Raw genomic sequence first — 15,595 nt, forward strand, 5'->3', positions numbered from 1 at the left:
GCGCGCGGGGCGGGGCCTGGCGGGGCGGGGCCTCCGGGAAGCCCGCCCCCCATAGCGGAGGTGACTGGCCGGGTGGGGGGCGGGAGACGCTCTGCCCCACGCTCTCCAGTGCTCGGTGGTTTAAAGATGGCGGCGGCGGCGGCGCTGGGGGCGCGGAGCCGCGGGAGGGGGCGGGAGAAGGAGGATCTGTGAGTCGCCGAGAGGCAGCGCGGCGGCTGCTGTGAGGCGTGCGGGTGCGGAGCCCCGGGTGGCCGCGCCGGTCAGGCCCGGGGCCTGGACTGGGAGGGGGAAGCCGGAGCAGCGCCAGGAGCCCGAAGCCGGAGCGGAGGAGGAATGTGACCGGGCGGCGGCGGGGGCGCGGGAGTACGCGAGCACAGGGATGGGGCAGCAGGTGGGCCGCGTCGGGGAGGCTCCGGGGCTCCCGCAGGCGCAGCCCCGCGGGCTCCGGGGCAGCAGTGCAGCCAGGCCCTGCGGCCGCAGGCGGGACCTGGCGGGGCGCACCGCGGAGGCCGGCTTCAATATCTTCACCCAGCATGGTGAGTGCGCCCGGGCGCCGGCACGAGGGCGCCGGGAGACCGGGGGTGGGGTCGCGGCGGGCCGGGAGGCAGACCGGCCGTGCGGGGGGCTCGGGCCGGGGACGGGTGCCCGCGTGGGGGCGGGATGGGCTGCCATCTGGGCCAGTCACGGGAGGCGAGGCTCACCCCTCCCCCTGCCGTCTCCAGCCGGGCTGGCAGCGCCCGGGGGCGGGGAGGAGGGCGCAGTGGTCTTAGGGGCCGGGGACGGACTGCCCTCCGCCCCGGGAGCGGCCGGTGCGGCCGGAGGGGGACGGTGGGCAGAGGCGCCCGGACGGGGCCGCGCGGAGGGAGCGGTGAGTTCAGTCCCGGAGCTGTTAGTGGAAATCGGTCGGTCGCGAGGGGACCGTGCGTTTGCCTCCAGGGATTGGGCACTAGGAACTGAGGCTCAGGAGGCAGCGGCGTGTAAAGTACATTTGTAAGTCAGGCGGGGAGCAGTGTCAGCACTCTTTTTGATTTCTTCTTTTTTTTTTTTTTTCTCCCCCAACTGGAAATGAAGGGCTTTGCCAAATCATCCGCTGTTCTCTGTGGAGTCGGACACAATCCGGAGATGGCTGGGGGTGGGGGGGGGTTAGAGGTTGGTGGGCATGGTTAGGACGCTGGATAGGAACAGCTTTCCTTCCTCCTGTGTGAGCACGGATACATCCGTGTATCCTCCCCGGAGTCTGGAACCTATTAGTTTGGCTTCATTATCAAGGTAATTTTAGAACAGTTGTCTCCAAACTCTTTGGATCGTACGCTTTTTATCAGTAACAGGGCATGTACCTCAAGAATTAATGTATCTTTATTAATTATATATTTGTCGACTGTACTAACATGTTATGTAACTTATACACAGACATAGAACTTAAGAAAGGAGGAGATGAAAAAGTAAGCGTAGGAAGAGTTCTAATATATATATCTTTTCCTGCAGCCCAGTGGATCCTTTTGCACTTCCCCTGAGCTGCATCCACGTCTCTTTTGAGACCGCTTTTCTTGAGGAAGACAGAGTGGAGAAGGGGGGAAAAACAAAATTGACCTCCTTGGGGTTGAGATATCCTAAGGCCTAAAGGCAGAAGAGAGAGAGGTGAATTCTGTCGAGAGGACTGGAGAGTTGAGGTTGGATGAGAGGCATTTCTGAATGAAGAGGCATATAGAAAATAATAAAGGGTAAAAGAGACAGGGTGTTCTGTACTGCACAGCAGAGGGAAGAGGAGGAAGAAATGGAGTTTGGAGGAAGTAATGCAAAGGAAGAGATGAAGCCAAGGAGCTGTGTCTGCTGGGGGTGGGGGGGGTTGCATCAGAGAGTTCTGAGTTTGGACTTGGTGAAGAAGCTGAGTTGTTTCTTATGGGAGGTATTAAGTGATTCGGGGCTATTCAGGAATTACACTTCTGTTAAAGAGGTGAGTGAGCTTCTCTTCCAGATATATGAACATTTTATGAAGGCGCTATGTGACTTAATCTTTATTGAAATCCCTTCCTAAAACACAGGAGGAAAGAGTGGGTGAATAGTGAATAGTTTTCAGGGAAGAAATCATCCAAGTAGCTTTGCTTTGTGGAACGTTGTTAGTGTGCATTTAATTTGGCCCAGAAGGCTACAATGATCCTCTTCCTCTAGCATCTTATTCAGGACATAAGATTTTCAGAGAAGGAGGAGGTCATGAAGAATGGAATAGGAAGAGCTTTCGAAGGATAGATAGGATTTGGATCTATGGAGCAAGAAAAGAAGGCAGACTGGGCAGGAGAAACAACTTGAGCATGGGCAGTAAGAATGAAAGTTATTTGTTGATGGGATAGTGAGGATTCATCTGCCAGGAGTGAAGTAAATCCTCCAGGGTGACTCGTAGAGCAAAAATTGCCAACAATCAAATTCTGGTCTTCGCTTCACCTAGCTGGGTGACTTAGTCACCATCTTTGGGTTTCTTTATCTGTGAAGTGTTGGACTAGATAATCTCTAAGGTACCTTCTCACTCTTAAGATTTTGATTTTAATTGAGAAGTGGTAGGAAGAAAACTTTGAATACGATGGATGGGCCCAGGTTATGGAAAATGTGGCAGATGAGTTTGACAGTTTACTTGATCAGCTAGTTTATAGGATACATCAACAAACCCAGGTATGAAATCCTGAAAGACTGGCCTTGAGTGCAGGCAGTGGAAATAGGGGTACGTTTGAGAGATGATAGTTCATTCATTTAACAAACAAAAGTTTTTGGAGCACCTATTATGTCCTCGGCTCTGGGGATGTTGCTGTGAATATAAGGGGGTCCCTGTCCTCGTGAAACTTAAAGGACTTCATGATTTGATGTAGAGGGTGACAGAAGAGAGATTGGAGTACTTATTAAGGGCATGAACTCTGGAGCCATTCTACCTGGATTTGAAACCTGGCTCAGCTGCTTATTATCTCTGTGACCTTTGGCAAGCTGTTTTTTGTGTCTTGGATTCTACACTTGTAAAATGGGGATAATAAAAGTAGTAATAATAGTATCTAGATTTAATAAGTTAATAATATACGCGAGGCACTTGGAGTAGTGCCTGGCACATAGTTAAGAGCTAAATATTCGTACGTGTTACTACGATTATTAAAAATAGGGATCAGTCTAGGACTGTAATGTTTTGAAATTGGCTGATATGATTATGCTATTGACAAGTTTGGAAGTTAGAAGCTGATGGAAGGGATGGGAACAGGGTAAGTTTGTTGCCAAAGGCTAGTATGAAAAGAATGGAATTAGCAAATAATATAGGAAAGGGAGGTGAAGTGAGTACTGTTTGTAGACATATGAGTGTTTATGAACTTTTTGATCAGAGTTTCTCAACCTTGGCAGTATGACATTTTGGGGTGGATAATTTGTTGCAGATTGGGGAGGGGGGCTGCCCTGTGCTTTGTAATATGTTTAGCAGCATCCCTGCCTCTACTCACGAGATACCAGTAGCACCCCTCTATGGCAACAATCCCCCACCCCAGTTACCAGAAATGTTTCCAGGCATTGCTAAATGTCCCCGTGGGGCAGGGGGAAGCAAAACTGCCCCTCCTTAAGAACCACTGCTTAGAGAGAAAGGTGTGGTAGATTCTCAATTGAATGAACAAATGAATTAGATTCAAAAGCTGCTCCGTGGACTTACAGCATTTGACGTTTACACACAAATTCTAGTGTACAGATCGCTGTTTTGAGTTTCAGTATTGAGGTATTAGGATATAATTTCATATAGGCTGTTGAGTTTACATGTAGGTTTAAATGTAGATCAAATATTGTATGTAGTTAATCCGTAAAAATGTACACGTGTTATAGAAATAAATGGTTTATCAGAGTCCATGATTTTTCTTCTGTAGAAAGGGTATTATTGAAAATGAGAATGGTATCTTTTTATTGTTAATATATGGGTAAGTTGTTAAATAATTTGTCTTGCTAAAAGTGATTTTTGTGAATGTAATTTAGAAGAAATAGAAATAATTGGGCTGTTTTTAGTATGAAAGGGGTAAGTACTTTGTGACTTTTCTGAACTCTGCCATTGAACCTGTTTATAACTAGTAATCTAGGTTAAATACTTTTCTTTTTAATATCTGACATACCTCTCAACAGTTGAGTGATTTCACTCCAACTTCTCTCATTTGCTGAAAATACCATTAGAAGTTAACTTTAAATTGTGAAGTTTTGAATAATAGAAAGTTTCTCTTAAACTCATCACTTTGAGTAATCTGATTTAGTTATTTTTGGATCAATAGTTCATGTTTTAGTATTTGCAAAATGAAAGATGTAGGCACCCCAGGTTGGAAATGGTGCTGTAGAAAAGAACAGGAAGGCTGTTGCAAGGGAATTTTAATCATGATGACCTAGTATCGTGGTCACTGATTCTTATGAGAACTAAACTTTTAAGAAGACATCAGCCGTTAGATTTTTATTAACCTCAAGTCTACGTAAGTTACAGGTATATAGCTGTTTCTGTAATTTTAGCAAAGTTGTGGTACAGATGCTGTTATCACAGCCCAGTTGACAGTAGGTCCTAGGTAAATTATGAAGTCTGAAGTTTCTCCTTAAGTGTCTTTAGCATACTTTAAAAAGAAAACAAAAGCCAAACAAAAGAAAAACCAGCATCTTGCCCCTTCCAACTTCCGTTCTATGTTGTTTCTCCTATTCATTCTCTTTATCAAAATCGGGAATGATGATGATAAATTTATATTTGTGTAGTTTTTTTTTAATAGTTTATGAAGAGCTTTTAATGCCTTTATCTCATGTGGTCTACTGCTGCTCTGAAATAGATGGGGGCAGATATTAATCTTCCCGTTTTATAGATGAAGGGTTAGGAGAATTAAATGACTTCCCAAGGTCACATAGCTGTTAAGTTCTGGAACTGAAACCCAAGCCTTTTCCTCCAAATCTTGGCATAGTGTAGAGCTTTAGAGAACATGAGTTTTCAAATTAGACAGAGTTGGATTTAAATCCTGCCTAGTCTCTGACATTAGTCAATGGTTTACAACGCCCAACTCAGCAGATGGCTGAATTAAATAATAAAATTATGTAAGGCTCCTAACGAAACTGCCAGGCAGTAAGTACTCAATAAATAGCAGTTTTGTTGTTATTTACCTCAAGATGGTTGTGAACATTCAGAGTCCTATGTGAAAATGTTTTGTGAACTATCGAAAACATTGCTATTGTCAACATGATGGCATGATAAAGTGTAGAATTGTTGTAGCCTTTACATGTTGTCTCCACTTTCTCTAAGACTCTGTTTTCCTCTCAAGTGACTTGATTATTAAAGGACTTCTAGAAAGCAACAAAAAGGTAGGGAAATCTTGGGAGTCTGAAATCACATTCAGCCTGAAGGTGAATATTCTCTGATGACGATTTGTCTTAGGGGCTGGGTGGCAGTTAGAGGACATATAGTCAGTCCCTGGTTCTTTTTCACTGTTTCCATATGGATGTTTTTTCTTCCTTCAGAGAAGCTGAACCTGAAATATAGGCCAATGCAAATAAATGTAAAGTTTAGGTAGAGATTTCATTCTAATCTGGCACATTTGTTGTCAGTTAATATTTAATGACTTTTTATATTGTAATCTCCTTCATCTGACATCCTTTAGACATTTTTGTGCCTCCCTGTATTATTTTTAACTTTGGTTATAAAGTTTCTTGTTGAAAGCATGTTTTAGTAGAAATTTTATATTCTTTTTTCTTTTTTCAATTTTTATTGGGGAACACTGTGTGTGTCCAGGGCCCATCAGCTCCAACTCGTCCTTCAATCTAGTTGTGGATAGCGCAGCTCTTTGCTCCCTGTGGGAATCGAACCGGCAACCCTGTTCAGAGCTCGCGCTCTAACCAACTGAGCCATCCAGCCGCCCTAGAAATTTTGTATTCTTGATTTTGAGTCTAATGGGTTTTTTCTTGCACTATGGATATGAGATTTCAAAATACTTCAGAATGTTAACTACATCAGTTAACAGATTTCTTCTGGAGTAGATAAATTTGGGGTTTCACTGTAGACACTTCAACAAAGCATAGAGAACAACTGTTCTCAAACTTCAGTGTGGAGAGTGCATTAAAACAGATTGCTGGGTCCCACCCCAGAGTTTCTGTTTCAGATGGGATTCAAACATTTGCATTTCTGACAAATTTCCAGGTGTGCTGATGCAGTTGGTTGGGGGGCCACACTTTGAGAACCACTGGTCACATGAGATTAAGAAGAGTAATGAACCAAAGGTGATTCAAAGACTGTCAGTTGGGTCAGAAAACATATGTATTGACTATCTTCTTAAAACAGGTTCAAAAGTCCATTTGTCCCAAGGATAGTGTTCACATGCAAGTGTCCATTGTCTTATATCATCTTTGGTGGCAGGAAGGAGGATAACGTTTCACTTTGGCCTCAACATTTCTTTTTATCTCTAACCTTTATCTCTAAAGGTTCACATATTGAAAGTCTGTTGAGAGATACACTTTTGAGAGAATCTTGAATATCCGGGGAAAGGGAAGTAAGGTACCTAGGGTTCTGCTGACAGACTTAGGGTAGGCCTCAGTTCTTGGAAGAAGTGAAGAAATAATTGCCACCTATTGAGTGCTGTGTGTCAGGCATGTTCTAAGTACTTAACATCTCTTTTCTCATTTAAACCCCATAAAACCCTACTTGCCCAAATTGAAAAAGATTAGAGATCAGAGAAGTTGGGATACCAAATGATTGTGTAGTTTGGTAAATGATGGTGCCTAGTTACCTTTTGGGGGTATGTGTAAATATATATGTGTGTGAGTGTGTGCAAAGATTTTTAGGCTTTTTGACCCAGTTTTCAGAGTGGTAGGAAAGGGATAGATCTGTGTACACTGTGTATTCACACTTAGATGTTGTGGTCTAACAAAGGGAGCAGTGGGCACTCAATACTATTTGGAATCGCATGGTAACTACTGTCTTAAGCTCTAGGCTGAGTGTTACTAATATTTATGTAAAGGCTTTTATATTTCCCCTCTGTTGTAGATTATAACTCTCCTTCTGTTTGCTTTTTAGAAGATTTAACAGATATCGTGGATAGTATATTGGACTACTATAAGAAGATGAACGTATGTTTCTCTATAAGTGTGGAAGAGTATGAAATATTAGCTATAGTATATACCCTCTAATTTGTAGTTGAGTTATTGGACGATCCTGGTAGAGGGTCTTTAGAAAACCACTGACTGATGATATTGGGTACCAATTGCATAAATATTTGTGTAAATGACTCTTGGATTCTAAGATACTAGGTTGTAAGAATTGATTTCTTTACCTGTATCCTTTATACATAGTTCCTGCCACATAGTAGGAGTGAGTAATTGCAGAATAATTGTGATTGGGAAACAATTTTTCTTATTTATTTTATGTCCTTTTATATGTTTCTGTAATAGTGATTGTCAACTAAAAACATTTTAAATGACAAGGTCTGATTAGTAAAGTTTTACTTGATAAAACTGTGTAGGTAGCTATTTTTTCTCTATATCCAGATGTATATCCAGATGTATAGAATATCCAGATGTAGGAGCTTATATGCTAACGTGTTTTGAGACTAAATATAAATAATTTGGGGGGGGCATTAACTTATAGAATGCTAATGTTAAAAAATGAAGTACCCCAATGATCTTGTGTTGGAATCTTGCCACTTAATTTGATATATTTAGTTTTATTATTGCGATATGCAACTTATACAGACCTTTTTTTTTCCTTTAGGTAAGATAGCAGAATATTAAAAAAATTATCTTAACTCTCCAGAGTATTTTTTATGTTCTTTATTCATTTATTCTACAGTAATTGCCTATATTAATGTCTCAGAGAATTTTTAGGTATAATTTAGATAGAACGACTGTCCGAAAGAATGATGCTGCTTAAATAGATGTTGATGAACATACTCATGAGACAGCTAAAAAAAACTAGCTTTGTGTTGTGTGTCTGTGAGTGTGGCAGCGTGATATATTGTACAGTAACTATTGGTTACTAATCTCTCCCTTTCTGGTTTGAGTATATAATTTTAGTATGTAAATTTGTGTTATACTAATTATAATTAGAAAAATTTCTCAATTTGTTTTTGATTGAACTTTGACTCAAATAAATGTATCATTTATTTGATACACATTTAATACACATTAAATCTAACGCCGTGCCAAATTTAATTTTGATTGCTTAAAAAAAATGAGAACTATTCCTTCCGGGTGTTAAATGTGCTGAGTGTGTGGTGGTGGGTGAACTCTGCCAGGATTGGCTTTTGATCCAGCAGAACACAAAGCTCAGCAGGCCCAGGCAATTTATATTCCCTGGTTTGCTTTCCTAGGAGAAGGGAGTGTTTAGAACCTTTTCACTTGATGTGGTCAAGGTCAAAGAAAATATTCTGTGGCTTAATGTAATATACAGTGTGTACACATACAATTTTGTTAACATGTTCCCCTCTCTCTGCTAATTCCAGCGAATTGAAGTAACAATACTGAGTTAGGACTAAAGATTGCCACTTAGTATTTTGTGGTTCCAGATAATTACTAAGAAAACATTTTCCTAAAACTAGCAGTACTAACAAGCACAATTCGTATCAGCCATCTGTTTCTTATAGGAAAGAAAGGTTGAAACATGAACCTTTTTGTTATAGTAGCTTTCTTTTATTTTTTAAATTTGCATTTTTTAATTGTCTAAAAATATATGAAGAGGTATCTCAATGTAAAAAAAAACAAAAACAAAAAACAACAACAAAAAACCAAAAAACAAAAACCCATTACAGAAGCTTATAGACTAGACATAAAGGTCCCCTTTGATATTCCTACCCATGACCCATATTCCCTAATTAGAGGAAACTACTATTCATGGTTCGATGTGTATTTTCCCAGAACTTTCTATGTATTTACCATATATATGAATGTGTTTATATTAATACTTATCATTTCATAAATGGCATTTTGCTATATGAATTTTTTCCATATTCTTTTTTTAGGTTTTAATGTCTGGAAGACCTTTTTGAGCTAGTACGTGTAGATTTCTCATTCTTTCAACAGCTTTATAGTATTTTATCCTCCAAATGTATATGTTAACCATTCTGTTTAGATACTAATAATTTCCTTAGTGGTGAATATTTGTTTACACGATAAAAAAAGACCTGTTTTGTATTTTCTCATATTACCAACTTGAACCTATCTGAAATTTTTATTTTATGTATATACATATATAATTCATTTGAAGTTGAAGCCCCCTAATGCTTTTCTGTTATACTAATTAGTGAATAGCTCATCAATTCCCACTGCTTTGAAGAGCCGTATTTCTCATATGTTAAATTCATATGTACACAGATCTTTTAAAAACTCTCCATAGTTCCATTCATCTTTATCTATTACTGCATCTTGTTAACATTTTAATTATAATAATGATAAGCTTAAAGTATATATGTTTATCTGGGTAGGTCCCCATTGTGGTCTTCTTCAAAATTTATTTGGATGTTACTACACATTATATCTTCTAAAGGTCCTTAGGATCAGGTTTTTAAAATTCAGAAATCTTGATGGGATTTTGATAGTTAATGTATTGACTTATAGGTTAATCTGGGGTGAATTGACATCATTGCATTATTGTGTCCCGACATCCGAGAACATGGGGTCCCTTTGCCAGTCTCAGTCCTCTTTTATGTCCTTAAGTAAAAGAGTTTTCATTTTCTTCATATTATTTTTGGACATTTGTTGACCGGCTTATTTGTGGGCATTGTATAATTTTTGTAATTGTAAGTAATAATCTTTCTGCATTACATATCCCAATTGCTTATTGCTAGCATTTAGGAAGACGAGTGATTTTTCTGTGTCAATCTTGGGTCTGGCTGCCTTACGGTACTCCTATTGCACCTAGTAATTCTTCCTTTAATTCTCTTTATCTAGGTAGGTAATCATGTTTTCTGTAGTACTAACTTTCTACCAACATTCTTATTTTCTTAAAACCTGAGATTCCTAGAGAGCTTTTTAAAATGAGATTATTTTGGAAGAGTGTTTACACTATTATTTATGACTGTTTGTCCCGATCACATTTGTGTGATACGTAATGTACTGTAAGGCATTTGGTTGAAGGGGGCATGGTGGGGGTAGAGTGGGTTGTAGGGGAGAGATCACCTGTCCTTGTTTCTTGATGAATTCTGGCCCTTGTGATTAGCCGTAGCCACGCGTTTTGTCCATGTACTTTCTATAAAATACCTAAAGTATATATGGTGCATATTTCTAAAGTATAGCTAACATAAATGTACACATGTATACACACAGACACATATACTGTGGTATCTTAAGAGAAATTCTTCACTGGTATATTTTAATAGAGCAACTAGAGAAATTATTTCTCCACACTTTGCATAAAGGAATGTCACTATTAGTGGTTAGTATCTACAGGAAACCATACAATTACCGGTTAACTTATGTTTCTGCACTGAGGGGGATGTTAAGATACTAAGTTTGGTGAACATATTCCTAATGTTGATCTTCAGAGTCACAGGGCCCCATCAGTAGTTGATGCAGCTAGGCTGGCCCAGAAACCGGAAGTGGAGAGCTGCTAGAAACTCAGGCAATATTTGTTTTCTGTCCCTTGTTTTGGCTTTTGTTTGCTCACTTTATTCTTCTCTCTCAGGCATTCAATTCATATCCCACTTTCCAATTTTTTAAAAAATGTCTGCTCTAATCCGGGGACGGTCTGTATAGTAAACTCATTTCTTAGTCTCAGTTCCAAATTCCAGAGTCACTGATGAGTGGTCCGATCACCTGTCACAGGGTTTCTTTACCTCTGTAATATTGGCATTTTGGGCTGAATGATTGCTGTGGGGCTGTCCTGTGCATTGCGGGATGTGTGGCTGCCTCTTTGGCCCCTACCTATTGAATGCCGGTAGCATTCACCTTCTTCTTGTGATAACCAAGAAAGGTTTCCAGATATTGCCAAAATCCCCCTGCGGGTAGTATCACCCAGCCCCGGTTGAGAACTACTGACTTAGAATGTGTTTGGCCTCTGTGGGAGAAGGACAGTTCAGGAGAGTCATGTGAGATAGGCAGGGACGCAAAATGCCTGATAAGTATTTTCAGTGTTTGGTAGCGACTATAAATTTAACACTTTTTCATTATTGTTAGGTTTTCCTTTTTAAGATAATTTCTTTGCATTTAAAGTATTGGGACATTAACATTTTCTGATTAGAATCTTCTGCTGGAATTGTAGAGCTTGCCAGTTTTGGCCATTTCTCTGAATCTCTAAATTTCTCTGTCTTCTGCTGATTTGTTTTTTCTTTCCGAGAGAGAGAGAGAGAGAGAGAGAGAGAGAGAGAGAGAGAGAGAGAGAGACAGAGAGAGAGAGAGAGAGAGAGAGAGAGAGAGAGAGAGAATTGTTTTAAGATAAAATTTATGATTTTGGTAACCAGACAGACATAGGTATAAAAATTTAGAGCTGGAAGAGACCTTAAAAATCATGTATTCTACAGATAAACTAATGCTTAGAGAGAGATGAAAAGTTAGTCGTGGACACACAGCGTGGTCGCAGAGTTTCCTGGGTTCTGTTTCTAGTTGTCTTTTGTTGGTGCCTATTTTTTGCTTTTGGTAATATTACATAATAATATTTACTCAGCATTTATGTGCCAAACTCAGTGCTACAAGTGTTATCTTATTAAATACTTGGGTAAGAAATGATGAAAATGGGTCTCAACATAAGGCACGTCTCACTCAAAGTTGTGCTCTTAACCATTATGCTTTAATACGAGCATAACAACGTTGGGTACTTGTGAGCTGTGCACTTTATTCTATCTCATTTAATCCTGGAAACAAGCCTGGGAGCTGTCCTTCCTGGGTATACAGGTGAAGACTTTTAGCTCAGAGAGATTATCCCCTGCTTTAAGGCCACACAGCCAGTGGGAAGCAGAGCTTGACTTTGTTTTGTGGTTTTCCAATTCCCTGCTGCACCTACGGGGAGATATCCTGTGCTGATGTTCCCCTGTCTTCCCAAAGCCTTCATGAGAATGCAATAAAAGCAAAAACAAAACATAACATGTACACTTCACTTTGTTAAGGATTAATAAATATCGCTGTTTTGTTCATTTTGAGACTAGCCTTCATGTACTGTGTTTGTGCCTTTCTCAGATATTTTTTCAAATTGAATTTAAAAGAAATAGTAATAAAAGAAAGCTGGGTAATTACTATTACCAGGAAAATAATTCTTTGAAAAAACAGTATTTATGAGATTCCTGATCTACCAGGAATGACATTGTATTTGCTGCCTGATCTTGATGTAAACAAATTTTTTACACTTGCAATTCTTGAAGCATTTGGGTTTTCTAGTTGAGTGCTTTCAATTATAACATCAGTCAGAGCTGCAACCTTCTATAAGCATGCTGTGAATAGCATGGTCTCTGGTGTTAGTTTAGACTCTGGGTTTAGATCCTGGATTAAGTTGATGATTTGAGTATCTTGACATAGGTATGAAATTTAGAGCCCTAAGAGACCTTAGAAATAATGTACTCCTGGGCAAGGTATTTGTTTTCTATGTGTCTTTTTCCTCATCTAAAATTGTCATACTAATAGGACCTACCTCATAGAGTTGTGAGAATTAAATAATTATTACATGTAAAATTCCAAGAGTGTGCATGGTAATTGGTAAGTACTCCAAAAGTGGCAGCTATTATTATTTTTTCTGGTTGTTTTTCTAACATTTTTATTGGTATATATACTTAAGTTTCAAAAGTTCTAAATGAGTTTAAGAAACTATTATGACAATTTTAAGATGGAGATAATTTTGAGACCTTAATACAAAGTAGTATATTGTTTTTAGGCTTTTTCTGTGCCTAGATTTAATTACCAGAGTTTGATATTTCTGGATATATAGGTAAGTATAATGTACAGTTTTTTGTTTTTGGTATAGTTATCAGTATTCTGATTGTGTATTCTAGCACTTAGGTGAATTATAATCTTTCTTCTTTTGTAAAGGAAACTTTGAAATCATCCTAAAATACCTTCTCATCCATATAGATAGAAAAGCTAGTTGTAGGGGTCTTAAGAAAAAAATCTCTCTCTCTCTCTCTCTCTCTCTCTCTCTCTCTCTCTCTCTTTGTGTGTGTGTATATATATATATATATATATATGTATATATATATATAAAACTCCAGAAGGTGGAGGAAGGGAGTGTTATATGTGGGTACACTGGTGATCATAACACGCCATGGGTAGAAATCATGGAAACTGGGGCTGAAAAACCCTTAAGGCTGCATACCCCATCTTTCTCTTTCAGGAGCTGCAAGGTTTTGGCATCTTTTTTGCTTTGTACATCTGTTTTCCTTTCTTCCAGCTGGCTCTCTCCATTTCAGCTTATATATGGAGTATGATGGCTGCTCAGCTTCTCTTATCATGACAATTCTCAGTATATTTTTTGGTACTTATTCCTGCTGCTGAATGATTTAAAACTTAAATCCTTTGTTTATTTAATAAATGGTCAATACCTTTACATGGTTCAAAATTCAAATGGTACAGAAGTGTTTCTGCCACCTCCTTTCCCCTGGCCACTTAATTTTGGCAATCCAAATCCAGTTTCTTGTGTATATGTCTAGAGATGTACTATATACATGTGTATATATGCATGTCTATCCCGACTCCTTTTTTTTTTTTTAAGACCAATGGAAGCATATTATATACATTGCTTTGCACCTTGCTTTTATTTTTTTTTCTCCTCACTATTTATCTTGGAGATTCTTCTCTGTTAGTAAATGAAGATCTTGCTTTTTTGTTTTTAGAGAATGAATGTGTAGCATTTCTTTGTATGGATGAATTATATATTAGGTTGTTTTCAAACAGTGGCAGTAAAAAATCTTACATGTATCATTTTAAACGTGCTAGCATAGGTGTAAGCTGAATGCCTTAAATTGGAATTGCTGACAGAATATGGGGAATTCAGAATCACCATTTATTGAATAAACTATCTTTTATCTACCTTTTTGTATGCAAAAATCCTCTGTGCATTTGATTCTATTTCTGGATCTTCTGTTCTGTTTTGTTGTTTTGCCTGTCTAATTATGTGCCAGTATCACACTGTTTTAATTATTGTACTTTTGTAGTGTGCAGTATAGCACGGTGGTTAAGAATATTATAGACTTTTGTGCTAAACTGTCTTGCTTTGAATCTTGTCTTAACCACTTAGCTGTGTGACCTTGGGCAAGTTACTTAGCATTCCTGTAATTGTGTCTGTACTTGTAGAATGGAGTTGATAATGATACCTATCTAATAGGGTTGTGATGAGGAGTGAATGAGTTACTTAAGGGCTTAGAACAGTGTTTGACATGTAGTTAGTGCTGTATATTAGATTTTTATTCTTGTTGCTATTCGGTAGGGCTAGTTCTTTAATTGCTCTTACTTTTCATAATATTCTTGATGGCTTAATTATTATTATTTTTTTTAAGATTTTATTGGGGAAGGGGAACAGGACTTTATTGGCGAACAGTGTGTACTTCAAGGACTTGTTTTTCCAACTCAAGTTGTTGTCCTTTCAATCTTAGTTGTGGAGGGCGCAGCTCAGCTCCAGGTCCAGTTGCCGTTTATAGCTGCAGGGGGCACAGCCCACCATGCCTTGCGGGAGTCGAACCGGCAACTTTGTGGTTGAGAGGACGCATTCCAACCAACTGAGCCATCCAGGAGGCAGCTCAGCTCAAGGTGCCGTGTTCAATCTTAGTTGCAGGGGGCAGAGTCCACCATCCCTTGCGGGACTCGAGGAGTTGAACTGGCAGCCTTGTGGTTGAGAACCCACTGGCCCATGTGGGAATCGAACCGGCAGCCTTTGGAGTTAGGAGCATAGAGCTCTAACTGCTTGAGCCACTGGGCCAGCCCCCTTAATTTTTAATAATAACTTTAGAATCAGTTGGTCTGTCTAGTTAGGATAGACTAAGTTATGGGTTGATAACAACATCTCCCCCACCCCAATTTTAGTGGATTAACACATCAAAAGTCTCACTCGCCCCACATGTTCAGTGTGTGTGTGTGTGTGTGTGTGTGTGTGTATGTATGTATGTATGTATGTATGTATGTACTGGGGGTGTGGGCTTGGCAGGCAGTAGGTGTGGAGGGGCTCTGCCCATCTTTTGTCACCCGTAGACCCAGGCTGACAGTCTTCCACCATCATTCTAGAATGTGGGGCAGTTGCAATTGCAGAGGGAAAGAGAATGGTGAATCAAGTACTAGTGGAAACTTTAAAAGCCAGAAGAGACATACGTCGCTTCCTTTTATATTTCATTGGCCCAAAACAGCCATATGGCCTCACATCACATCAAGACGATGAGGAAGGTGGAGTTTCTTGTGTGCCTGGGAGGGCAGCTAGAAATATTTGACGGAGAGCAGTAATGACTACCGTAGTTGCACTGGTGGTCGCTAAATACTGGGTCGCTCTTTCTTTTTGTGTTATATGCAACACACTAAACCCCCACCCCCTTAGAAAGAAAACCCAAATTTCTATCTAATAACCATATTGAGCTCAAACTCTAGAATCTGAGTGATATTCAGAATCTGTTAGATTCAGAGGAAGTTCCTCTTAGTGCAGACAGCAGTGAATGAAACAGATAAGTTATCATTGTATCAG

The 15,595-nt window shown here is 39.7% G+C and overlaps 1 protein-coding gene across 2 annotated transcripts in view; it reads left to right on the forward strand.

The window, feature by feature from the left end:
* The first annotated feature begins 208 nt into the window (after positions 1-208).
* The window catches only part of ABL2 (ABL proto-oncogene 2, non-receptor tyrosine kinase), an 81,308-nt gene continuing 65,921 nt past the window's right edge, over positions 209-15,595 (forward strand). The window contains exon 1 of one of the 2 annotated variants that reach the window (XM_081026167.1): positions 209-536. In XM_081026167.1, the coding sequence (XP_080882293.1) occupies positions 380-536 (157 nt within the window). In that variant the 5' untranslated portion in view covers positions 209-379. The remainder of the gene's footprint in view (positions 537-15,595) is intronic. The other variant, XM_081026165.1, reaches the window with a different exon arrangement.

This window comes from Rhinolophus hipposideros, assembly GCF_964194185.1.
Source record: "Rhinolophus hipposideros genome assembly, chromosome: 19".
NCBI classification, from domain to species: Eukaryota; Metazoa; Chordata; class Mammalia; order Chiroptera; family Rhinolophidae; genus Rhinolophus; species Rhinolophus hipposideros.